Source organism: Dermacentor albipictus, chromosome 10, assembly GCF_038994185.2.
Source record: "Dermacentor albipictus isolate Rhodes 1998 colony chromosome 10, USDA_Dalb.pri_finalv2, whole genome shotgun sequence".
Classification (NCBI taxonomy): domain Eukaryota; kingdom Metazoa; phylum Arthropoda; class Arachnida; order Ixodida; family Ixodidae; genus Dermacentor; species Dermacentor albipictus.
The window spans coordinates 58,019,411-58,046,848 of record NC_091830.1 but is presented as its reverse complement, the minus strand read 5'-3'; the positions used below and the strand labels follow the sequence as shown (position 1 = coordinate 58,046,848).

Below are 27,438 nucleotides of genomic sequence, written 5' to 3'. Positions count from 1 at the left end.
CCTAAAACGAGTGAATAACTTTCTAGTTATTGTAGCAGTCCACATACACGGGAATAGGGTAAAGATGACCTGAAAAATAAAGAAAACTGCTTTCGAAGAAACTGTAGGTACGGTAAGAGATTCTTCTTCTATTTCTGAATAATACACGCTATAAACATTTCTCAAGCGGTCGACTGACGCAGTGTGTGTAGACGCAAAGCCGCATTAAAGCAATGTGCTGTCTAGGCGACGCTTCGGAAGCAGTCGCATGTCAAATCAGCACTTCTGTGCCCGCCGCGGTATCTTGAGGGCTGTGGCATTGCTCGAGGTCGCTTGTTCAATCCCAACTGGGCCAGCCGCATTTTGACGGAAGTGAAATCCAAAAAGGCTAGTGCACCTAACCTCGCGGTTTTTCATGCCATATACCCCGAAAGATACCCCAGTGCGGACTGCCCTGCTTGTGGACTAAGGGCAACATTGGACCATGTGTTGTGGGGGTGTGAAACCATCGGCTCCTCCTTCAGCGAGGATAGGTGGGCTGCGCTCTTGGGCAGCCCCGAACTCAACGACCAAACCCTAGCCGTCGAGAGTGCCCGCGATCGGGCCGTCAAGCTCGGCTTGGCGGTCCCTACGTGGGACCAGCCGGGTGGCGCGGGGTCTCCCCGGCGTCTTCTCTGGACCAAAATAAAGTTACTTCACTCACTCACTCACGCTAGTGCACGTAGATATAGCTCCATGTTGAAGAACATAAGGGTGACAAAATTATACAGATATCCGTCACTATGACGTGCATCATAATCCGATCGGGGTCTTGGCACGTACTGCCCCATAATTGAATTAACGTTTACTGTTTTTGCCACGATGGCATGTGCTACGTGAGGCCATACCCATCTCAGGGATTATGAGCAATGGCTAACAACAACGCCTCAAGCCAACACCTCTCTCTGTGTGTTCTGTATCTCCGTCGCGTGCGTGTCGAATGCTATATGACGGCCGCCGGACTACACAGGCTGCAGGGAAAGGGCAGCCCCGTATGCAGCAATTGCGCCGATGTGGAGACGCTCGGGCACCTCCTACTTCCCTGTCCTGCTTTCAGTGTGGAGCGCACTGACTTGTGTTCATCATATTAGCGTTTGGGACTACCTTGGGACACGACCAATGTGCTGCTTTTTCCTGTAGCCCACTCGTCTATCGTCCAGAGTGCGCTTGCGGCACTACTTGACTTCTGCAGTGCGACGCAACTAAGAGCGCGCCTCTGTGCCCCGCATTCGGTTATGTTTTTTTTTTTGCCGCCTTCTCTTTTCCTCGCTCTTCATCATTTTCTGCTCATACCCCTCTCCCCGTGAAGTGCTGTTGAGGTGCCCTCCTGTGAGAGACCGTTACGGTACTGCACTTATCCCTTCCATTCTCTCTAAAGTCACTTCACACACACTGTTCTGTGTAGTACGCCGACAAACAACAGTCGTGTACGCAACGTACCGTGTAACAACTCACCGCTCTTGTACTACCCTAAGCGCTAAAGAAATTGCACATTCGCCACCAACATCACCACTATTTATCATCAATCAAAGGAAACAGCATAGAAAGCTTCGCTTACATGGGTACCCACAGTGCATAGGATTTGCATTTTTCGCGTATGTGATTCGATAATCTCCTTAGCACCGTTTCTACAGCGCCGTCTGTGGATTGTGTAAAATACCTAGTCCAAATGAATCAAGCCAGTCGTTTTGTTTCCGCTTCCATTTTTTCGCTGAGCAATATTGCCTTAAATTTAGAACTGTTGCTCTAGCAATTTGCATAATTGGCACTGCGCACTCAATATTGAACTACTTTTCTGGCATTAAAAGAATAGCACTTGTGTGTTGGACTTTTGCCTAAATATGCAAAATTGATTTTGTCCGGGCAATGTGAATGATGCACTCTGTCATAATTTATTTTAGAAAACGGTTTTTTACCTTAAAAATCATGCGAGGTAGCAACGACCAGAAGGGATACTGTCTCGCGTCCCTAATTCCGGGTATTTTTCGCTACAATAACAAGTGGGATAAGGCTGTGTCACGAAAGTGCTACTAACTAAGTCGTGAATCTTCTAACAAACTATTGAATTGATGCGATCTGTGTCCCCTGGATGTGCGACCTCCTCGCCCATTTTTTATCATTCAGAGTATTTATTGCAAGGCGTATGTATTAAAATTGAAAAAGAAAGTACCATCAGAGACGCAAATACTGCCCTGGTGGATACTGGCTCAATGCTAATGAGTTAGTGAATGAGTTGACTGTTTTCTTATTATTATACTACTCTGAAATATTAAGCTGTATTTTCGCCTCCCTGAGCATTTTATGTCCAACATCCTGAGTCCAGGTTGAGTTGTTTGGTGCAAGGCGGAAAACATCACTTCGGTGGGTGCCAGCATGTTTGGTCATGCGAAGCTTACGGACACCAGTAGGCGAACCAAAATTTACGAGAGCGATTTCAGTTCTGGTGATGCGTAGTGACTACACTGTTAGAAATACTCCTGTCATAATATGGTATAATAACCTGCAAACTCTTGATGCCAGTCAGTTCCCGTAATAATACGTGATACTACTAAAGCCGTAGTTAGCAACTAGGATTACCTATGCCGTAAATCAAGAAATTTCTCTTGAAGCCGAAGTGCTCCTTAACATTACCAATCCCGTACCTCAAGCAAAAACATCTGAATTCATACTTTTTTACCAACAATACAAATGTCGCACCACAAGAAACTACCATTGAAGCCGTAGTACCTCCTTAAAATTGCCAAGGCAGTGACACGAACGGAAATATTCGTAGATACCTACCGACATTTTCAATGTCGTGCCATGGGTAAACGGTTATATATGTAACGTGCAATGTATGGGTCGGAACCGTAGCTGACACATAAGGGACCTCACCTGTGAGACATCTCGACTGTATTGACACAATAATGAATTTGTGTGGTTGTTATGCTGCACAGCAACTTTGATGAATAATGAAAACATGAGAAAGTAAGGCAACACAAATACCCGGAAATAAAGAAACCGCAACACAAGCGATTGCTGCAGGTGCCCGTGAGTTTGACCCATTTCCATCTGTGTTGCGGATCGTTCCTTAGTGCTTTAGTCATCTGTTAGGTGGTAAAATTAAAGTCGAACTCACACAGTCAAGAGCCCAATTGAGAAAAGAAAGTTGTTATCCAGAATATTGAGTAAAACCAACTTTTTGGATCTTTTATGGGAATCGGCAGCTAAACTTTCATTGCTGACCTTTTTTTCTGTCTAACATCAACTATTTGGATGCCGTAATACCTGATACTTCATAAAGGTTACATAATACTAAAGATAGCTTTTGGAAAAACAAACACAAGAAGGTCAGTTTTCTGTTCTAAGGTATTTGAACAACTTGAATCTTGGGCCGTCGGGTGAGCGATAACTGAAAATCAGAAAATGTAAATCAGTGCACTCTATACTAAAAACACTCACTGTGCCCCATTTCTTCTTGAAAATCGCGATCTCTGCGCACGCCGCCACAGCCTTTGAGCGGGCTCCTTTCTTTCTTTTCGTTTGCTGGCGCGCGCACTCTTCTTCGCCTATGACAACGAGGTATTTAGAATGCATATGAGACAGCCAGGAAAAGGCATGTAAACCCCAGAAAATCACATAGACCTAACAGTTTTGACGTTTTTCCCAATTTCTCACAGATCTTAAGTCGATTCCTTGGTGCGGACATTTTATTTTATCTAATAACAATTCGATTCAAGAATTAAATTATATTTGAGACGCTTGTATTTATCTTCTTAGGTGAACATCCTCAATCTATTTCTGTCCTGTTGCAGGAATGAAGTGATCCGTTGGTCAGAGGCGGTTTCATTCATTCTAGTAGGTCTGAAATGATCGACAGTGCAAGTACGCTGCACATTAAATGCCCAATCGAGCATAACGTCCCTTGAATTATCCCTGAGAGTGCGGAAGTCCTTTAAATTGATAAGGTTGTCTTTCTATCACAGGGATCGCGTATTGAGGGTAAACAAAATGTGTGACACGGGCCCGCTTCCTCTGTCGAATATCTGTAGAGAGAGTTACTGTCATCTGTGGCCCATTGTCGGCGATTTCTCTGCAGGGCATCGGTAATAAATGTCCCAGGATCCCCAGAATGGTGAAGCATCTGTTGCGATAGCAAATTATCAAACAGCCATCCAAAGTAGGCATAGCACTTTAACCGGCCGTATCAACTTGTTAACATTCGCTTACTATCTAAATTACTAAGTATGTTGTGAGCGCGCACAGCAAACATGCACACTCGATGATCGCGGACAATCGCTGTTGAAACGCTGGCGTGAGCAACCGTGGCATCAGCGGCGAGCGAAGCCAGTTTCGTGCGGCCTATGGCGTCAGCGTAAACTGAGCTCCGAGAGCACTCAGCACGCACAAGGCTACGAGCCGACGACGCATCTAGACTCTGCCCCCAATACAGATCGCTCTCAAGACACGTCCATTGCCACCGGTGAAAGACGCCGGCCTCCTCTCCCCCGGCGCCTCGCAACGTTGCATGCTTCGCGCGCGACGGAACACGGCGCGCTTCCTGCCCTCTCTGGTGCAAAAGAGTGTGAGCCGCGATCGTAGGCTCCCCTCGCACGCTTTCACAGGTAGACACAACGTATGGCGCATGGTGATGGCAGAAATGCGCCTGTGCCCGTATAATTGCTCTCGCCATTAAAAACTGTCTCACCAGTTGACTTAGGCAGTTCCTGGAGCCTCTCTAGAACGCTGAAGTACAGACCTGAGATCGGTAACGAACCGCAGGCGAGAGACTGCTAAGAGATACCATACACGTTTTGTACTGCAGGGGCGGCGCTGTAATCCAGAGCACGCGTCGGGCACGCCGCTGCTCTGGGCGTGTTCGATCCATGGCACGCACGAAAGGAATTCACCGGGTTGTCTTCGCAATGGCGATTGTATGAAAATATATTATCCCTGCCGGATGGTGCACGGCTACGAGTGCTGTTCTTAAAATAGTAGTATAGCCTTATCAGCGCCTCGTTTGCCGCCAGCAGTGGAAACGATGTGCCACGCCTCCCCCCCTCCGCCAAACAGAAAGAAAAAAAATAATGTGCTGTGATAACCGCAGCTGACTGGCGAATTTCTTTCCATCATGACAAAAAAAATTAATTACGTGGTTTCACGCCCCAAAACCACGAATTCATGTTGAGGTACGCTGTAATGGGATACTCCTGAAAAATTTGGTGCATTGACGTGTTCTTAAATATAAGTACACGGGTGTTTTCGAATGTTGCCCCCATCAAAATTTTGCCGCCGTGACCGGGATGCAGCGTTAGTCGAACGCGTCCTGAGCATCGGCGGGTAACCTAACGCCGGTGTGCCAGTGCAAGGCGTGGGTGGCATTTCTTGCCTCGCTTTTGCACGTTATTATTACCAGTGGCAAGCTATACGCAGGAGACATGAGCACGCCATCAATGCAGATAGAAACTAGTGCAATGACAGAGTATGCAAATCACCCCCGTACAGGCACAATAACTGCATAAATTGGCTCTCTGAGCTGCTAGATGAAGTGACAAGCAAGCACCGGCCTGCGATTTGGCGACAAATGGAAAATTCCCAGTGGCGATAGAGCAAGCGACGCCGATCACTTGCATGACCTGATAGAATGGGGACGACTGAGCGTTACAAAAGCACTCGCATAACGCATATAGGATATTAACCTGTAGCAAGGAAGTGTGCCGTACCTAGAAAGACAGGCGCACAGACGGGTGGCAGATCAGTGATCCGTAGATCAATAGAGTGCTGAGCACGAGGTCGCGGGATCGAATCCCGGCCACGGCGGCCGCATTTCGATGGGGGCGAAATGCGAAAACACCCGTGTACTTAGATTTAGGTGCACGTTAAAGAACCCCAGGTGGTCGAAATTTCCGGAGTCCCCCACTACGGCGTGCCTCATAATCAGAAAGTGGTTTTGGCACGTAAAACCCCATATATTATTATTATTATTAGATCAATAGCCTTCTGAGAGAGCAAAGCATTCCAGTTCATTCCAGCTTACCGTGCGATCCTTTCGCAGGAAACGGAGAACACATGGTCGAAGCTCGCATCAGCGAAAAACGCAGGAAATGATGAAATTCGGGACGAAGCTGCCGCTGCTCGCATATCCAAAATCGCAAACCAGGCATGCGTGCGTTTGGCCGTGCTCTCCCGCATGGTGGCCTCGTCGCGCATGTTCCGAGCAAAAAGTTAGTTCGATTGAAGTTTTAAAGCTGCATTAGCGAAACGAATATAATATGGGCTTCCAGCCAATCACAGACAGCAACAGTTCTCACCTGACCAGTCACACTAAACGCAACTACTTATCATACCCCAAAATGAGAATCCCTTGTGAAAAGGGTTCGGAGTAAGGGTGTGCGAATATTCGAAATTTCGAATACGAATCGAATGTTTTCCTTATTCGAAGCGTATTTGATTCGAGAAATGCATATTCGGAAATTCCCGAATATTCGAAGACGGCCGAATAACGGTGGAAACGGTGAATATTAGGACAGACTGCGAATAATTGAGCAATTAACTAATTGTATGCTTGCTCCGCATTCTCCTAAGAACATGTTTATTAACTGAGAACTTCGCATGATCCGCTCATTATCTGTATGCTCTGTTTCATTCTATCTGCTTCAGGCCCTTGAGACATGATCAGTTTCGGTTTCTTTTTCACCAAGCTTTCTAATTACAATTATTTTTGGAATGCTCCATTGCCTTGAAGGTTGCAAAGGCAACTCAGGGTTTGCTAACATTGTTGCAAAATGTATCAAGACTCGTTGTGCGGAGTGCGAATTTGATAAAGTGGCCACCCTGGGCATGTTTCTTGATCCGTGCTTTAAGGCCACAGTTCATCAGGCATCTGGTGAGATGATCTGGCTGAAAGACCTTGTGACAAGGGAGCTCCAGACAGCTGTCGTGGAACACAATGGGGACACTGCCGTGTCAACGTCGACTTCTTGTCCACTGGTGGCATGGAGTGTATGGAATGCTTTTGACGATCTAGTGATGAACAAAGAGAAGACACATTTGGCATCTGCCCCTGAGAGGGAGGTTACAGACTATGCGGAAAAGCCTCTTCTGGAAAGGGGCAAGAATCCTTGTGAGTGGTGGCAGTCCATTAGGCGCTTCAGGTACCAGCTTTTAAGTGCACTCGCCCCGAAGTACTTGGCGATCCCTGCCATCTCAGTTCCTACTGGAAGAGTCTTTTCTACCGGTAGAAATGTGACAGTGCATAGAAAGCGTTTACTTTCTGACCATATTGAGCGGTTAATTTACATTCACGACAATCTGTAACAAGCGTTTTACCTGACTGAGAGCATTACCTCAGTCCATTCTCTATAATGAATACCTCTTTAACCTGAAGCAGCCTTGTAAAATGCAATAATATTTTTAAAAGGGTAATAAAGCTATTGTTACCTCATATTGCAATTTTTTCATACAACACATGTATTCGATATTCGATTCGATATTCGAAGACAGTTTTTCGCCTTATTCGTTCTCGATTCGTATTCGAAAATTTCAATATTCGCACACCCCTAGTTCGGAGCCGTTGAGGATTTGCAGGACGGAGCAGGTATGGCGTTATGCGGCAACGGTCATGCAGGATGTTGCTGTAATTCTACGTTGTTTTTCGCTGTACAGTGCGGGCTCTATTGATTAGGGGCATATTAGACTCAGGTGCCCCTAACATAAGCATGCCCCCATGTCCACACATATACCCCCTTTAAAACAACAAGCTTCGTTTCACTTCAACCTGCAGGGTTGGGCGCCGGGCTCCAGAGGTGTTCCCAAGGACAAAGGAAATTCTGCGAGTGCGTGAGCTCGGTATATGAGACGGAACGCTCACTGTTTGGTATTCGCTGGAGTGGCTGATTAACCCTAGTCATTCCGTCGGTGATTGCTGTCCTCGCGCTCGCAAAAAAGCGCACCCGCGTGGCGGATGGTCGATGCTATCTGTAGAATACAGGGAAAGCTCTGGGGTGCATTCAACTCGCTTTTACACCAAAGCTGTTTACGGATAGGTTCTGGCATATTTAGTCTCCGTCAACATAGACCAACAATATTTCGTACGTGGAGGGATCCCGAAGGTAGTGCAATGCCGGGCCGACACGCGGTGCAGGTGAAGCAGGCGTTAAGTGCTTCCCATACTTGGGCCGATACTGAATATAGCGCAATGCCGGGGCAGCCAGGCGAACTCGCGGCGGAGGTGAAGCAGGCGTTAAACACTTCCCATACGCGGGCCGATCCCGAAGATTGTGCAATGCCGGAGCAACCGGGCCTTCACGCGGCGGAGGGGAAGCAGGCGTTAAGTACATCCCATACGTCGGCCGATACCGAAGACAGCGCAATTACGGGGCAGCCGGGCCGACCCGCGACGGAGGTGAAGCAGGCGTTAAACACTTCCCATACGCGGGCCGATCCGGAAGATAGTGCAATGCCGGAGCAACCGGGCCTTCACGCGGCGGAGGGGAAGCAGGCGTTAAGTACATCCCATACGTCGGCTGATACCGAAGACAGCGCAATTACGGGGCAGCCGGGCCGACCCGCGACGGAGGTGAAGCAGGCGTTAAACACTTCCCATACGCGGGCCGATCCGAAAGATAGTGCAATGCCGGAGCAACCGGGCCTTCACGCGGCGGAGGGGAAGCAGGCGTTAAGTACATCCCATACGTCGGCCGATACCGAAGACAGCGCAATTACGGGGCAGCCGGGCCGACCCGCGACGGAGGTGAAGCAGGCGTTAAACACTTCCCATACGCGGGCCGATCCGGAAGATAGTGCAATGCCGGAGCAACCGGGCCTTCACGCGGCGGAGGGGAAGCAGGCGTTAAGTACATCCCATACGTCGGCCGATACCGAAGACAGCGCAATTCCGGGACAGCCGGGCTGACCCATGGCGGAGGTGAAGCGGGTGAAGGTGAAGAAAAGTCCAGTGGGCATACTGCTAGACTCTCCCTACACCAGCGACCGACACCAAAGCTGCAGTACGGTTGGTTATCCTAGAAAATTAAGTGTATCTATTCCCATTCTCTTCTCTTAAAGCATCAGCAATTGCCGCGATTATTGTGAGCACAAATTACATGCCGCGGTTTACCTATGAGTGTAGTTGTTTACTACATATTCTGTTTCTGCGATAGTGTTAGCGATAGTGTTAACATACTGGAGGCCTAAAATTGTGTTTTGAAGTCTTGTTACCATGGTCGCACTGATCTTTTTTTTTTTGAGAGTACGGGGAATGTCCACAAAAATTACACCTATGGTTAAAAATATTGACACCTGTTTTAAACAGACAATAAAGAGAAATATTTAGTCGAGCTAAAGTGATAAGCTAGTGCTCGAGAATCTCTAAGGCATCAATATTACCGCGAACAGGTGTTAATAACCGAGATATTCAGGTATATACCGGGCCTGTTTTAGAAACTCCCCTGTGACATTCAAGTACTTGCCTGATGACGAAAGCACTCCTCAGTTGATATCTGTCATTTGTACTCAACCACTGGTTGAAAAACATATTCTAGTATTATCAGACGAAATAAAATTCTGCTTATCCAGTTCCATTTCTACTTTAGAAAAAAGAACTCATTGAAGTTACCATTGACAACAACGCGTTGGGTTGAAACGTCTCGTTTTCGCTCGAATCCGCGCCGCCCACGCTTTCGCGTTATAGTACTTTCGTTATCGCGTAGTGCTGCGCTGGTTTTTCTGGCTCGCGGAACTCGCACAAACTGCAAGTAGCAGAGAATTCTACTTCCATGTGATGTCGCAGGATGCCCAAACTGTCTGTCTACGCCACTTGTCCACAAAGCAGCTGCAACAGCGAATCCACCGCCCTTTCTTGGCTTGGTGGTGCCATCTGTCGGGCGCAGTTTTACTCATGGACGGCACCAAAAGGTGGTGATGGCGTATGCAACATCACCACTCTCCCGGTTGGGTGGCGGGAGATTTGAATTTCCAAAAATGTATTTGTACCCTTCAGATGCACTTTTAGTGTAAATTAAGTTTTTTCTTGTGCGAAACGACTGTTGCGAGCTTTCTGGAATGGTATTTAAACTGTGCACATCGACTTATTACTTGCCTTTAGTGTCCATTTAAGCTAAGTAAAAGTCTAGATTCAGCTTAAAGGAACGACTTCAAAACTTTTGTCAGCTTACGTGACCTTGCCGCATAGTGAAGCAAGCACATTGTTTTCTTCAGCCCGTTTTTTACAAATTCTTTTATTATGATAACCACCTGCTTTTTTTGTTGACACAGCTGCGTGAGTACTGCCTATTTTGCATAGAGGGCGGCTAGTGTGATGATGTAATGTGCTAAGACAAAATTTTCTCAGCGAGAAAGCAGATGTTATTCAAAGATATTACACAGCTAGCGATGGTAAAAATTTTTCATCTAATATGCCTTGAAACAAGCGGGGAGATGGAGATAGCCACCATAGAATAAAAAAAGAAGGCAAGGTCTCAGATCTATGAACACTTCTGAGGTTAAACTATTTCTGCAGATATCAGCAAAAGAAACAAAGGCAGGATGACTTTTGCAGAATAGATCAATGAAAGAAAGAAAATTTCTTCAAAATTGGCATACAGCGGCGGCAAATTACGCGAGGGAAATTATTTCCCCGCTCTACAAGTCGCGGTTCATTTCGCAGGCCTTACTATTTGCGACCAACGAGCGATCAGTCCTAAAGACGACACGCTAAGCAAACAATGCCATGAAAACTTACACTATACACAAAACAAGTCACCGACGATTACGGAGCTCCCCAATCGAAAATTTGAGCGCAGCTGTATACTTGTTTTCATTTCGCGATGTAGTGGCAGGCGCGGACAATCTATCTCGTGCGGCACGATGCAGAGGGAGCGAATTGTGGCGTTACTGTAGCGCTAAATCGGAGAGTACAAGAGTAAGCGCATGGGGTCAGTGCATGTTGCCAGCACGTGGGTGACACGTGGACGCGATTTACAGCAGCAGCCGCCACGGAGAGACCTCCCAGACGATGCGCGCTACTCTAGCGCCATCCCGTAGCCATTGTCGCCGTACTATGCTTTCCTTCTCACGCTTTTACCACACCCTCCTCCTCCGCGTCTTCCAGCCGCCCGCTGCGCTCCGCGTTCAGTCTTTCTTCTTTCGTGGCGCTCGTTCGATCGGTTACGCTGACGCTCGCCGCAGAGCTACGCTCTGAAAAATATTCAGAGGTTTCCCACGAAGGGCACAGAATTGACATCGATGGCGAGGTTTAGCATTACACGCGAACTCCTTGGCTGGTGTTCTAACTATGCGTGGGTGCAACATGGTGTCGTGATGCTCTGCACAAGATAGCGCCTGCTGCCTACAATGAATAGCACCCAGAAAGCTACCAGGCGTCTGAGAAATTTGGCGTCATCAGCACCACCAGTAGCGTTGCAGGCCCCGCCACCCGACGCTGCACAAGGTGCGACCATCACCATTAGCCAGCTCCCCGCTAAATAATGGATAGTGCTAGCTTAACGTTTACTGCACAGACAAGAGCATACACACAACAGCTTAGCAGGAACGCTGGTGCTCCCACATTGCGTGTGCGTGCATTGCCCATGGCTGCAGTAGAAGGCGGAGCGCAGCGCTTTCTATAGCTGTCTGAGTCAAACTATCCAATTCGGCATCAGTTTCAGGCCTAATAAGTGAATTTCATTGTGCCCATTCAGGTTCGCAACTTTCGTAAGCATAGACAGTAGAAGCGCCGAAATTCGTGTAACTCTTGAAGGCACTAGAAAACCCAGTACAACCTGTAAAAAATTCGCGCGAGCTTAATTTACCAAAATCTACGCTGTTGGTAAATTGGACTCCCAGCGCCCGTTAAAAAACATCCCTTTCAAATTGTGAGCTCTAATAATGTTTTGGGAGTTTTTCATGGAAGTACTTCAAATAAAGGCGTACGATGTTAATGAAATGCTTCACGACTGTGACTTGCCGATTGTAATGGTGAAACCTTCCGAGAAATAATTCTGTCAAATCCTTAAGCCTGGTCAAAGCAACATTGTTATTTATATAATGCAGCCCCTGCCTAACAAATCAAGCCGTCAGGGTGACCGAAACCAACGATGACGACGGCGAAGAATTGCTTTGGTGTCCATGGCCGTAAGGCTCGACCTTCCGGTCCCGACGTGGGAACGGCTCGCTTAGTGGTTAATTATCCCTACTTGCAGAACCAAATAAAGTTTTCCATCCATCCATCCATATTACTGCTCTCGCAGTAAAACAGTTTGGGTTTTAGCCTTACCTCGGGCGCTCCCTTGTCCATGAGATTGGAGCAATTGTTTTTCTCGACAACCCCTACACTAGACTTCGTAAAGTATGTTGAATTTGAAAAAAAATATTTAATACCTAGCGACGTGTCATAGATCTATAGCGTGTCAAAGTTTCTCTTATATAGGTAGGTGCCATGGTCACTTAGGTCATTTCATCATCAGCACCACCTGCAGCATCACCATCATCATTCGTGTGCGCCCAGTGCATGAGCCCCGTAGAAGAAGGAGATCCAAGATGTCGACAACAACGTCAACGTCTACGTCTGCATCGGAGGAAGAGAGCACTTCATCGTTAAAAATGACGCCTGCCAGGGAAGCAGCTGAGTTGCTGGGCGAACTGTTTCCGGAGACTCCAGCCCCTACGCAGAAGCGCCAGTGGCCAGTGATGGCACCGACTATGGATGGAAAGGACAGTCGCACCCCTGTTCGCGACGCCCCCGATCACCGCAATCCCAACCTCACGTACTGGCTCGGCCTCACGGCCGCCGTGATCTTCGCTGCGATTGTGATCGGCATTGGCTTGATGCGGCGTGCCCCTGTCAAACAAATGATGCGCGATGAGCAAAGAGCCACGCCTCATATTCCGGAGAAGGAGACTGAGGCCTATCTGCCACCGATACAGTATTCTGCCCGGCGCCTCGGTATCGTTGGCGTCACCGATGACAAATATAATCTTCCCACCGGGAAACGGAAGAACGAGGTAGGTTAAGACGAGTAGATGCGCTAGATACAACGGTTCAAGGTATAGCACCAAGTGAATGTGCTTCGTAATGAAATAGGCGCCATGTCGACGATAGGGGGGGGCTTCGGCAATAGGCTTTATTAGCGCTTTCTTCGCATTACATTACGAGGCAAGTTCTAGTAAAGGTACGAAGCATAAGAGGGCAGTTAGATTGATTCAAGCGCTCAATGGAATTAAACCTATGACCAAGCTGAAACAATCACGTAGCTACGTAGCTGAAAAGAGCTAATTACCTCACTGGCTTCCAATTCCATATCAAGCCCAACAAATATCTCATCATAGAAATGCGAGATATAAAAATACATATTTAACGTAACCGGGTTTATGCTGACTTTAGCATTTCTTTTTGTTCAGTACTTGTTATCGCAAAACTTCTCTTACTTTTACAGGATGAAGACAATTATGAAGATTAAGTCTGCCTTTTACATCACTAAAATTGGTTTGTGCGAAACTGGCGTAATTTCCCAGTACTCATGACCCACTTGTGCAGAATACAGAAAAGACGATTTCTAATTTCTCACATACATTTCACGCGTATTTTAATGTGACATTCCGTTGTGCTAATTCAGGAGTTATGCCTTATTTTCTCAGGTACATGGGAATAATCAATCACGCACTTTCTTCAGTACGTTCTTATTTACAGATGTAGAAAAACAGTGTGTTTCACTGCAAGCTGCTAATAAAGGACTCCGTTGCAAGAAAGCTAGATGTACATACAGAGTGTGCTTTGTTGAGTTCCAACAAGCTGTTCGTTCATCTTTATTTGTGAAGAACTGCTCGCAGGGAATATTATCTGTAAGTGTCCTCCCCATGTATTGCACCTGATTGACCAACATATCTGCCTAATTTGAGAGAACATGTATTGGGATGTTCCTATGGGTGGGCAGCGCAACCCTGACGAAGGACGATAGGAAGTACACAACACGAGCGCAGACTGACAACTGGTTTATTATTTCAAGCAATGCACTATAATATACAGAAAATGTAAACACGTGTAAAATGACGTTTACAAGGGTGTTAGCCTATCTTGCCATTCAAAAAATGGAAGTGTAGACGTTATTTTACACGTGTTTACATTTTCTGTATAATATAGTCCGTTGCTTGAAATAATAAACCAGTTGCTAGTCTGCGCTCGTGTTGTGTACTTCCTCTCGTCCTTCGCCCGGGTTGCGCTGCCCACCCATAGGAACATGTTCAATCACCAACTCGCCCAGCTTGCCGTCTTAATTGATGTATTGGGACGCAGCAGTGCAGTACCCCGATTTTTGCGACACGATTCTTGTCCATAGAGTGAATATCGGTCGCTGTACTTAAACAATCATGACAACACTTCACTTGCTACATTTACAAGAAAGAAATTCATTGTGCTCTTCTCTGGAAATGTACAGTAAATTGCCACTCGGACAATGTGTTGTGTAATGCCCTGAACTGACCCTCACTAACGTACTTCTACGGCAGATGCAGTAATTTCATTTGGGATCTAGACAATGTGTGGTTTGAAATATTACAGGGAATCAGTTAATGCGACCAGGAGCGGTGAAAAACGTCATGCGACAGTTGTTCACGGCTTTGTGAAAAAGGCAATACCACTCAAAGAGCTTATACATTATGAAAACGAAGGGAATTTGCTGAAATAGACAGCCAAAACGTGCACCGTGTGTGTCAGTTAGAGGTTAAACTAAAATTAACAAACTCTCGTTATTGTCCCCCATGAAGGTGTTGTCTAGGGCTCATTCACACCGGCGACTTACAGTGGTCGCGCGACCAAGTTGGTCGCAAAGCGACCAGTCGCAAACGGTCGCAAATGGTCGCTTTTCTCTAAAAGAGACCATTCTGGGCCAGTCGCTCTCTGCGAAATTCTTCAGTCGCGCGACCGTGGTCGCAAAACTGTTAAACCAATCAGCGGCGCACTGGAAATGATCTTTCATATGTCTACATCCGGCCTCCTCCCGCGTCGCGTTCAAATTCCGCGTAGATTCCGAGAATTCTCTCTGAGAACGATAATCTCCAGGATTGCGACTTGCGGGTCGCGCTCAGCCGGGCTTGTCGGTGTGAACATCAGTCGCCTTCGGTCGCTTTTTGATCGCGAGTCGCAAATGGTCGCGCGACCTCCTCAAGTCGCCGGTGTGACTGAGCCATTACACGTTTAAATCCCACTCTGGGACGAGAAAACGTGAGCTGTATTTACAGCAAACGAGGGCGATACTTCTACTAACGTGAAGGGTACATTTCATGTCTGTAGGGTAAATATGTGCTTGCATAATATTTTGTGAATGATCGCCATCAAATTTCTATGCGTTAGACGAGGCAGCAAGTTGATTTCCCCTATTTTCACAGTGAACGGTGCGAGACATGGTGTTGCTATTTTGTTGAAGTAAGAAGCATCTTGTGAGCGGCAAACAAAAACTGTTTAATGTGTGTTGATTATTTACAGCATGTATAGAAAAGTATTCTCGGTTTCTAGAGTGTCACACTTCAGTTGTCTGCTTAGTTTGGCGCAGTCCTAAAAAGCAAGTGTACAAGAAACGAGCCTCGAATTCGGAGAACGCAGGAAGAATGTTAGGTCTAATGCGTAGCAAACCTTCACGTTCCTGGTCTAAATAAAAGTGTTGCTAAAACTGCTGAACGATCTGTCTTTCCTTATTTTATGCTGCATAAGTGCTTCGGACTTGGTGTTTCCGCTGTTCTGCATGAAATAAGCAAAGCACCTTGTTTATTGCTGGCGAAAATAATGGACATGTTATCGGTTGTGTTTCGACGAAATTCAAATTAGGTAAGTTAATTATCCACCTTTGAGAAAAATTCAGTTCCATGTGCTCTGCAGTGTTGATAAGAGTATTTTACTAGTGGCTCAATGTTAAGATGCTCTTCTGGCGTAACCAAATGACACCGATATAAAACTTAGTTGAATGGGGCTGAAAACTAGGGCAAATATCTGCGTGAAGTAAGATTCGTGCGGAATCAATACAGCTGATACAAATATTACCTTAGGCATGCGTTAGAGAGTGTATCGTGCCACTCGTCAGCTACGCTGCCAAATGTGCCGAAAAACGTGGTGGTACAGTTTGCATCTAGTAAAAATGAAGGCCATCTTGAGCGCAACGTATCGCGAAGTTTTGATGTTCTGTAGCTCAGTTACAAGCATTAAAAAAAATGCAACCTTGCTTTTTTTATCTTTTTATATTCGTTAGGTGAGCTTCTCCTGGTGCCCTGTGTGAACTAAACTAGGCACTTTGTTTTTGTTTGGTGAATGTAATGACGTATTCAAGTGCTCCCGTAAGTTATGACTCTGTCTTGACAGCGACACACAATTTAGTTGGTTGCCTTGTAAGAACTACAAACGCCACCGATGCCACATTTCGCACAAATGTGGGGAGTGCTATCGTAAGTTTTTTTCTAAGGGTTTCAATGCCTGTGGATCAATTGCAGCCTCTAAGAACAAATTTCTGCTCAACATTTCTAAAATGTCATACAAAAGCTTTTCGGTATGCTTGCCGATTTTTCCGCGCTACGTTACGCTAAGTTTATACTTCATGAAAATGGAAGTCGTGGTAAATGCATAGTGTGGTGAAACACTAGGATGCCTGACCAAATTAGAACGGTTTCGAAGTGATTGCTTAATCCTGCATTTTCTCTTTTGTTATGCGCTAAATGAGGTTCATAGTAGGTTTTCCCGTTGTCCTCGGCGAAGCAAACGAGGCATCTTGTTTACATATGTTTAAAATTAGGGGAAGGAAATGGGTTATGTATTGGTGAAATGCAGAATGTGTGGGCTCACTAGGAAGTTACGTATGCAAGCGATCGAAAGCCTAGTAGGTGTCTTGTGACCGATGTATAATTTATTCCACTGCCCTGGGATAACTATGTAAACAGACAGACAGACAGACAGTTCGCGTAACAATATGTATATAATTTTGCATTCTACACGCCTTTTGCACCCGGACACATTTTTCATCAGAGCCTAGCAATATACAGCTTCGCTGTAAAAAGTGACTCGTCATCACGGGCCTGCAATAATGGATGTCAAGCGAAGCTGTCGAAAGCACCACCGCGCCTGCTGAAGAGAGTATGCAGGGCTTTAACTCTCAATTCCTCCTCCGACGCCATGTTCAGCACCAGGAGAATGCGGACTTGTGGACTTCCCCTGTGCAGGAATTGCACGGAACTGCGACCAGCGGCTGCACGCCGCCGCTGTTTGTATTGTTCCTTTCCCTTTTACTGCTCTTCGTATTCACGCTGCTTCTTAGGAGTCCTAACTATGCCTTGCCTACCCATAGCGGAACGACAACAACGATGGAATCAGTTGCTAGGCTGGTTGTTTCGTAACGACACCTTTACTGGGAAACGGAGGCAGGGAGCGCTACGTGCCTCGCATTGTTTGCGAGAACGCCTTATTATCGATTATGTGATGGGGTTTCTTCTTTCGTGCTCGTTCTTTATTGAAACGAATCTTGTGCTCTACAATATATCCTTGATACCAAAAATATTTTATTGCTAAAGGTTTTCTTTTTTTGTGTGTGAGGACGACGCCACAAAATTCTCGAACAGCGAAAGGCTACAAGCTTCGCTGTAAAATTAACGGAATTCGTGAACAGTTCTCTTAGCTGATGTATTTGAAGCATTGGATGTTTATGAACACATTTTGTTTTGGCCGCACATAAATTTCACGAAAAGCTAATTATCACAAATTAAACAAAATTTGCATCCCTGCCCAGTGAAAGTGGATGTCAAGAGAAGCTGTTCTAAACTACCACGACAACTGCTGAATGCGGGGGGAGGGGGCGGGGGGGGGGATATTGATTGTGTTATCGTGTCAGAGCGATGGTAGTAGTGATATTTTAGAGTAAGGCTAGCAATGGGAATAAAGGTACTTTTGGCAGCACGCCACCGCCCGTAGCGGTGCTACAACAGCAGCAAAATCAGTTGGTCAGCTGATTATTTGATATATGAAAGGGCAGGGACGTCACACCTAACATCGCAAGCAGGCGTCGTGGCGTCAGCTTGCTCAACCGTAATATTTACAGGGAAAGGTATGCGGGGAGCACTACGTTCTTGGCATTGCTCTCACGTGCGTCTTACCATCAATTACGGCGTTCGTTGCATGTGTTAATCTTCGTCTTTATTGAACCGTACGCTGTTCTGTATGTTCTGCGGGTGATTCTAAAAAATGTAAGCACCGTTCGCTTCATGTTGTTTAGTGCTTGTAGCCTCTGCCTTATAGGGCTCTAGCCGCGTTTACCTGAATGCGACAGATTGCGACGATATATTGCATCACATTTTCTAGATTATCACGAGTAATGCGACGCGCTAGCGTTTAACGTGGCGCGCCACTCCTTGCGCGATCCACACATGATACCTAACCACACAAGATACCATGAAACTGATTAAGCATCAAATCATAGACAGCGACTCTAGCGACATCGAGCCGTTTCAGAACTTGATCTTGAGAACTCCTTCGATAGCATTCTACATTCGCATATCCTAGCCTCGATATCTCGGCCCAATCTGGGTGAGAGATCTTATAGCTATGTTAGATCGTTCCTCTCGGATAGGAAGGCTATCCTCCGGGTGGTCGATCTCGAATCACAACTGCTGGAACATGGCGAGAGGGGCACCCCACAGGGGTCAGTCATTTCCCCCTTTTTATTCAATATAGCCATGGTTGACCTAAGCAAAAAGCTTCTCGAGATTGAAGGCATCAAACACACTATGTATGCTAACGATATAACTATATGGTGCACAGGAGGCAACGATGGTCAGGTTGAGGGAGCCTTACAGGAGGCAATAGACACTATTGAAACCTACCTCGAACCCACCGGTCTCAGATGCTCCCCCTTGAAGTCGGAACTTTTGCTGTATAGTCCCAAGAAACGCGGTCCAATGCCCAAGGGATGGACATTGCTAGAAGATAGAGACATTAACTTATATACAAGAAACGGTTGCCGTATACCCAGCGTCGATTCAATCAAGGTCTTGGGCATGATCTTTGAGTCAGGGAGTACAAATGGCAAGACTATACGCAAGCTAATTGCTAAAACTGAAAGTGCTGTTCGTTTAGTTCGGAGGGTATCAAATCGGCATCATGGACTCAAGGAGGATAACCTCATTCGACTAATGCATGCCTTTGTTCTGTGCCACATTAGATACGTGGCAGCCATGCATCGATGGAAACAGGCAGAGCGGGATAAATTCAATGCACAGCTTAGGAAGGTTACCAAGCGGGTTCTCGGGTTACCCGTATACACTTGTACAGAGCGCTCAATGCAGCTTGGCATTCCTAACACTCTTGAAGAGATTGCAGAGGCCCAGGAGCGCGCACAGCTAACTCGCCTCACAACAACGAAGGCAGGAGATCCATCTTGCAGGAACTCGGATATCTCCCCGGTAGAGTAGCGGAGGAGTTCTCTGACATTCCTCCGTCGATTTGTGCGAACATCGAACATTACGGTCGCGCCAATTTCTAGGAACATGCACCCCGATCATAATTGCTGTAGAAGGAGGGCAAGGGCAGCCAACCCCCTTAGACAAGTACACAGTGATCAGCGACAGGTCAGCTTTGTGGATGCCACTTCTCGTAAGGGATGTCGGGCGTTCACCATCGTCACTTTTGATGGTCGGCAAGAAATCAGCAATGCTACCTCGGTTCGGACGAGGGACTCCGATATAGCTGAACAAATGGCTATTGCACTAGCCCTGCTGGATAGCTCACGGGATGTCATCTATAGCGATTCAAGATCTGCAGTCAGAGCATTTGAAAAAGGCACCGTTTCCAAACAGGCCCTCAGACTTATTGGGGGCAAGGCAATCACACACCACTTCATTTATTGGTTTCCGGCACATCAGGGTCAGATAAAGGGTGCTGCTCCCAACCTCAACGAGTCGGCTCACGGGGCTGCGCGTGAACCTGCCCACCGCGCTACCTTCGACCAATCGGAAGCCGACTCCCCAGAAAACAGGGACACGGCCTCCCCCTACAACGAGATTACTAAACACTACTATCTCAGATGTAGAACCTACTTTGTTCCTCATCCGCGCCTCAATAGAGCTCAAGCATTACCGCTCCGGCTACTGCAACCGAATACCTATCCGAATCTGTCGCTCTTACATAAAATTTATCCGGATACTTACACCAACGCTACCTACCATGATTGTGGAGATATAGCCACGTTAGACCATATGCTCTGGCGGTGTGCCCGGTCACGCTCTGTCATCGCTAACAGCTCGGCCAGATAGGAGGCGGTTCTCCGCCGCCCTCTTCTGGCTGACCAACTCTGGGCTGTCCAGCAGGCCCGCGATGCGGCCGAGAGGCTCGGCCTTCCGGTTCCCACGTGGGAGCGGCCCACTTCGTGAAGACTCACGATCTGCAGGACTTCATTAAAGTTTTACCATACTATACCATACCATAGGTGAAATCACAGGCAACGTCTAAATCTTGTGCTTTGGAGAAGAGTTCCTCTATTTGTCTATACCGATCAATATTTTGGTTGGCTTCTTATCAAATTTATAATCGTAAGATTTTCCTTAAGAGTATGTTATGGATAGTAGTGATAGACCCTCTGGTTTCGTGGAAACATCTAAATGGAACAGGCAACACGCTGCTTATATTTTATCTGGCCCGAATTCTGTGAACTGCTCAGTGACTCACGAAATCTCAATGGCCCTTACTTTTAACCCTAAATTAAGGCAATTGCTCTTACACATAAGTCATAATATTCAATTGGTAGTCATTCTATACCGCAATGGTTTATCACTATGAAGCGCTTATACATATTGTAATTTCAGTCATAACACTAACTGTTAAATCAACCCGAACGACTACACTTCCCAGTTAGCTAAGGCTTGAAGTATATGGGACTATTCCTAGATTAAATGCTCTTGGGTTTCCTTAGTTGTTGAAATATTTGAAACGTTATTAACTTCAGTCCTGAAGGGTGTGCCATAGTCAATGCGCACTGCCATTAGCCAAAGAAGAAAACCTCTTAATGAAGCTATAATTGGGGCTGTTTGCTATACAATTTACAAATTAGGTTTTGCTGCGCTAATAAAGTCGATGCTTTGCGGAGTAGTATGTACGCATTGTCATTATTGTCATTGCCTATTCTCCCGTTTCGTTATGACTAAGGTGGCACTAGGTTTCCTTGAGACTTCTGGAGCGGAGGCACTGATTCGTTTTCTAGGCAGCTTTTTATGCCTTGCATATTGCAATCACTCAGTTCAGCCCTTGGGCGCGGCCGGGCAGCCACCATTGACCATGAGCGCAACCACGTGACGTGACGTCACGACAGCCGGAGGAAAAGCTGGGCCCCAACTCGCGCGGTCACGCGCAGCCGCAGCCACCACCTGACTCCCGCTCCTCCCGCTAGGGGCGCTGCGCCGGCGCATGACGTCACGGAGGAAAAGCTGGGCCCCAACTGGCGCGGTCGCGCGCGGCCGCATATTGCGCGGCTGCGCAATATGCAACGCATTCTTGGCTTAACCAAGCTAAGCCTGGCCATCTTTTTTTTTATTTCCGCACTGAATAAGCAGTCTTGTCACCTAATTTATAAAGCATGTGTTTCTGACAGCTTTCTTTCCTCACGGGAGGACTAGCAATGTCGCCCAAAAATTGCGCCGCTGCGTGTGTGTGAGGAGTGTCTCCGAAGGGTCCCTTTCTTTTTGCCCTGATGCAGCAATTGAAATATAGTATTCGAAATTAGGAACTACCAAAAATAAAAGGGCACAAGCACACAAGCTAAGGAACTTGAGCTGCAATCTCCCCGTGGGGGGATAGAGAAGGCGAGAATTTCGAGAGTTTTCAGCACTCCAGAGCGAAGTGGTTCTCACTTATCTGATATCACTGGCGCTTATCATTGTAAAGAGCTCTCGTCGGCTACATATAGAAATTTGGGAGGCTACACGCCTGTATAAACGGTCCATCTCAAACGCACCTCCAGAAGCCGCCTCTACAGCCACTTGGGGCAAGTACCTTCGGCGCCGGTGGTCACCTTTGTACAACGGTGCATGCTGTTGTGACACTTCAACATACGTGGCTAGTCCAAACGGTCTACGGAACTTCAAGGACTACTGTGAAACCGTGAGAATGCTTTTAATATCACTGAAAATATAGATCCCTCAGGCTATTATTATCATAAAATTTGACTTTCTTGGGGACTAGCTTACTCTAAGCTTGCTAATGCCTACTCGAGTAAACGTTCAATTGCTGCTGCTGCTTCACATTAAAGCTGCCAAAATCATACAGAGCGTTTGAAAGAAAGGCAAAAGCACTGCAGACTATGGGCTTCTTGCATCCACGTGTAAATAGCACATGTCTGCCGGCCTTCTAATAAGGCTACATGTTCCATTCCGTGCACTATCTTAAAACGGGGGTTTTTGTCACATACCAAAAACCCCGAAGCTCGAAATTGCGCAGCTGAATAGTTGCCTATATTGCCATCTGCCTTAAGGCACCAGCAATTAAAAAAAAAACGGACGCTATAGGCCAGGTACGCAGATGCTGTCTTCACAGGAATTTGTGCGCTTTGGTGGTAAAAATTATTGCTAAGAACTAGCGTTATCAAATTCGTGTTTACCAAACACTATTTAGTTTCCGTTTTAGACATTGCCGTTATGGCGTGTTTACAAATTTTAAGCTAATTTTGTTGGCAAGACGCTTATCCTGTATAATTCTTCTATAAAATTTTCACTTCAAGGTTAAACACTCAGATTTAGTGCTCTAATTTTGCCCTAGAAGGTGACAGCAGCGACCAAAGAAATGCCACCTTCACGCGTCACTGATTCCTTACAACCCGCCTTTCTTGAAGCCTACTGAAGCTAATATGTAGACTCGTACTGTTTGCAGGCAAACAGAAAACTGGGTTGCTTCTTTTTTGTCGCTGTAAGTTAAGTCAATTTTTAAGTTTCACAAAACGAATGTAAGATACTGGAACGCGTTGGGATATATGTCATGAAAGCGAGAAGTTCCAAGGACGGAAAGAAGCAATTTGAAGTCTATGACTTGTGACAATTTGAGAGAGAAACATGTTAAAAGATCAACCACGTATAAAATTTCTAAATAACTGAAGACGGACTGAGTTTTGTTAACTATGAAAGTAAATATATTAAAACGCTATTTAAAAAAATTGCTTTTGAAATAAAACTTGCGCAGGACAGATGAAGTCATTAGTACTGATCTGACAAAGAGTGAGAATGAAAAATTGCCCTTGACAACTCACCTTTTTTATTATTGCTTGTTCACGACCACCGGAAACCTATTCGTGCTTTCTTAGAAGAGTGCACTCATAAACTTGATAATGACTGCTTTTAACTAAGGAATTTTGTGCAGGCTTTGTCAACCTAGTCTCTTTTTCGAAGAATGCACAGTTGAAAATTCTCCCAATTTGGTCCTTGCACTGTCGCACAAACAAAAAAAAGCAATTATTGAAGATTTCGTGATCCCTAAGCCTAATCAACGCATTTATGTATTCTCTTCCCCAATTCACTGTGCGATGAATTGTTAGCCATACAACAGCTACAAAAAAAGCAGTTGATGCAGCACTGCGCAAATGCGTGACAGATGTTGATTCAACAATTATAAAATAAACAGCCCGAGACGCGGTACGGTGACTGAAAAAGAGACCAAAATTTGTTTGTTTTATCTTGTCCGTAACTTTGTCTCGGAATGTTGGCTCCATTGTGAGGCGTCCATTCATTGCTTAAATGCTGATAAATTTAAACCAACCAATCACAGCAACTAAATACCTGCCAATATAACAAGTGCGCAAGGTGCGCTTATCAAACTAAAATACAATCGGCATTCTTCGATGCGTCTCGAAACAATTTTACATAATGCGAGTTCTTCATATTTGCTTACGAAACAAGCAAAAATTAAGAAATAAAAAGTGAAGCAAAGCTACATTGCCCCAATTCTTCTGTTTTACGTGACAAAACCACCGTCTTCTTTCCAGGCACGTGGTAGTCGGCTACTCCGGATTAATTTTGAGCACCTGGGCTTCTTTAACCTGCACCTAAATTTAACTACACGAACGTCTTTCCATTGTGCCTCCAGGTTTCAATTCAATTCAATTCAATTCAGTTTATTTTTCATTGATAATAATTTGTACAAAGGAACTGTTGGGCCTGTAGCCAAAGGCTAGTGTAGGCCCATAGTCATATTTGTAGTAGCAGCTACAATGTCATGCGCTTATCTAGTTTTTAATGATACAACCTAATACAGTTAGGTAGATACATACAATGAAAAACATTACAAAAGAAAAATAGTGCATATCAATCAATGGTAATAAAAAGAACTGTCAGGAGAATACATGCACATACACAATGAAAAAACCGGGATAGCATATTATACGTAGAAGTGACACATTTGCAAGGGTCTGTGTTGAAGTGTTTAGGCTTTCTGAATAGATCCAGCACAGTATGAAACAGGTGGAGAACTAGACTGACAAAAAATCACGTACTTTTTGATAGGTATAGCTTTTTAACAGTAGACACGAAATTGTTGGCCATTTTTACCTCAAGAGGTACTGTATTCCAAATTTTAGCACCATGAAACTCAAGTAGTCGTTGGCCATACGTGTTACGAGGGATTGGTAGGTTAAAATTTATATTTGTTGCACCCCTTGTATTGCGATTAGGTGTAACAAACAGGCTTGGTGATAATGAATGATTCCCATCTAAGATATTGTTAATCAAAATTGCAACTTTCATTTCGCATGCCAGAGATAAAGGTAATATACCGAGACGACAGAACAGCATGTCAGTATTATCATGTGGCCTTGTGTATGTCATAATGCGCAAGGCCCTTTTCTGTAACCGAAAAACGGGATCTATGTATGTTTTATATGTGCTTGACCATGATTCAGAACAATATGTGATGTGACAGTGAAATATGGAAAAGTAAACAACTTTAAGTACGCTAAGGTCAAGATATTCCCTGCATTTTATTAATAAATAGCAAGCCGAAGCTAATTTCGCGCATATACTAGATATATGTGGTCTCCAGTTCAAGTTGCAGGTTAACGCAGCATCCGGGGCTTTGATTCAACCCGTGACCTCAACCACAGGAACGCCACTCAATAACCACGGTGCTGCCGCGACAGGTGGCTTACGAAAGCCGTATCTCTTTCACAGTTGCCGAATAGCTGAGATGAGTACATCCGGCGTAAAATATGCAATCAACGAGCATTGATTGGCTAATTATTCATGCAAACCTCGACGGAACAACTGGCTGCCTACATCCTTGGCACAAATCCATTATGGTTCTAGTCAGTATGCGTTCACGGGGCTATTGGCTGCATACGCGCTTGCGCGTATTTATTAGGGCTCTATGCAGTGTGCGTTCTTGTGGTGCGTGGGAAGGTGCCCACGTGATAGTCACCGATGACTTCGCTTCGCGTCGTAGCTTCGTGCTTGAAATTCTGCGAAAGCGGTGCACCACAAAAGAACCACTGGTATGCGCGACCGTGCGTGGGACAATAATTCACCGAATAGCCAATTGCAACCGTCCCATGGGGCAGAAAAGCGCGTCACTAGGGAACTCACGAGCCTTCCCTATAGAGAGGAGGGTGGAGGCCAAGCACAAAAAAAACTAAAAAATATATAACACAATCGCACATTACGGCCACGTTCTCTGGGCGTTCCTTTGTTTGCGTCCAGTTAAGACGGCAAGCTTTCACATGCAAACGAGGCGTCCTGGACGAAACCATCAATCATGGCTGTGGAGAATAGGGCGAAAACACTTTCTCGGTGCGCCTGTAGGCAAAGGCACGTGCGGCAAACTCGCTACCACGCCAATGTCGCCCGATGTTGTGACACTGCGTGGTGGAAAGAAACAAGTCAATCTGCTATTGCCTGTGTGTTTTAGGGCTACGGCTGAGTGTGATGTGATGATGTAACAGTATCGACGGGTGTGTTACACTTGTCGACCCGGATGAAGGATCAAAACAAGCACTTCGATTAGAGGTATTACGCCCTGCCGAAGGTAAGCCGATGCACTAGACGGGTGGAATGTTCTTAGAGAAACGAAGCGCACGTTTAACTCGCGAGGGACAGGAAATGGGGTTCTCTGGTAACTCGCAGAGTTCCACTAGAGGTTGAAATTTTGTGTTTTTTGCTTTCGGTTAATTGCTGTATGAGGTGTCAGCAGTTTACCCGACGTTAATCTGGGAATAAACAAGTTCATAGCTAATATAGAGGAAATGGTATGCGATATCCTTCTTTAAGCAAAGCATTCTAAGCACACCTGCCCGAACTTTTCTGACCGGGGACGCTGATGCTGGGTACAGCTGTAGATATCTTGCCGAATAGTTCACCTACAGAACAACACTCACATAATGAACAGGACTACATGTAGCTCTATAAGTGCTGCTCCTAATGATGATGCAGCGTCAGCCCTGTTGTCGACGGAATTACACACAAGAAACGGTACCTAAATATCATCCGTAGAAGCTTACACGCAGACAACCGCGTATTTCCTTTACAATAACAAATATTTCTACACCCTCACTGAATGGCTTTGGCGCATCAGCTTCGCCCAGCACTTGCCGAATATGGTGAGCCCATCCTGCAGATAGTGAAATACCTGGGCTTATCTCAAAGATCGCGTGATGGAAACTGGGACACTCCTTGAGACAGTGTAATCAGCGGTCGAGTGGGTCACGTGGGTTTCGGAGAGGAGGGGGGGGGGGGGGAGGGCGCCTTGCTCTTTGGCCCGGCAAGCACGTAACCACTACTGTTGAAAGCGCGTTGCACAAGATGAACGCAGCTTTTTTTTTTTAAATCCCGTACGAGCCATACGCCCTTCATCCATATTTATGTTTGATCTTATAGGCTCCTGTATAAAACCTGTTTCTTCCCATCACCAGCATTTGCACGTCTTCATATAAGAATGTGGCACGACTTATATAGGATTTTTTCAATACGGCAGTTTTGTAGCATGAAAATAACCGCCTCATGAGAGCTTGGAATCACACAGATTCCGATAGGCATTTATGATTTGCATAATTTATTTGATATTCCAATGCCAGAGAGTACTCGTCTGCTCCTTGAGCTAAATTACATGAAGAGACGGACATTTATTGAATGTGCATTTCAATTTTTCTTGCAAAAAATTGAAATGCACATTTGAATAAATAACATTTTTTTAACTTTAAACTAATTACTTGAAAATGTTTCTAAATTTCTGTAAATCTCATCCGCCACAATTTATAAATCGCAAATTGTACCATGAAGTCACTAATTAAATACCTGGTAACATTTTGTAATTTCTATAAATATGCACATCTGTTTATTTTTCAAGCGATGCTGGCTTAATCGACTAATCCAGTTCTATGATCAGAATTGGGCACTCTGCTAAAGGCACTCATAAAATAACATTCTGTTCGATGTACAAAAAGCACCTGTGTG

The 27,438-nt window shown here is 45.7% G+C and overlaps 3 protein-coding genes across 7 annotated transcripts in view; 2 read left to right on the top strand and 1 right to left on the bottom strand.

Moving 5' to 3' along the window:
• LOC135896013 (uncharacterized) overlaps positions 1-27,438 on the bottom strand; it is a 209,738-nt gene that overhangs the window by 167,032 nt on the left and 15,268 nt on the right. The window lies entirely within an intron of this gene.
• LOC139050747 (uncharacterized) lies at positions 12,502-13,561 on the top strand. Its single transcript, XM_070527458.1, has 2 exons — positions 12,502-12,999; positions 13,431-13,561. Exons 1-2 carry the CDS (start codon positions 12,535-12,537, stop codon positions 13,452-13,454), a joined length of 489 nt encoding a protein of 162 aa, XP_070383559.1. The 5' UTR covers positions 12,502-12,534; the 3' UTR covers positions 13,455-13,561.
• Positions 21,964-27,438, top strand: part of LOC139050923 (acetylcholinesterase-like) — a 29,834-nt gene continuing 24,359 nt past the window's right edge. The window contains exon 1 of one of the 2 annotated variants that reach the window (XM_070527785.1): positions 21,964-22,114. The gene's annotated coding sequence lies outside the window, so the exon portion shown is untranslated. The remainder of the gene's footprint in view (positions 22,115-27,438) is intronic. The other variant, XM_070527784.1, reaches the window with a different exon arrangement.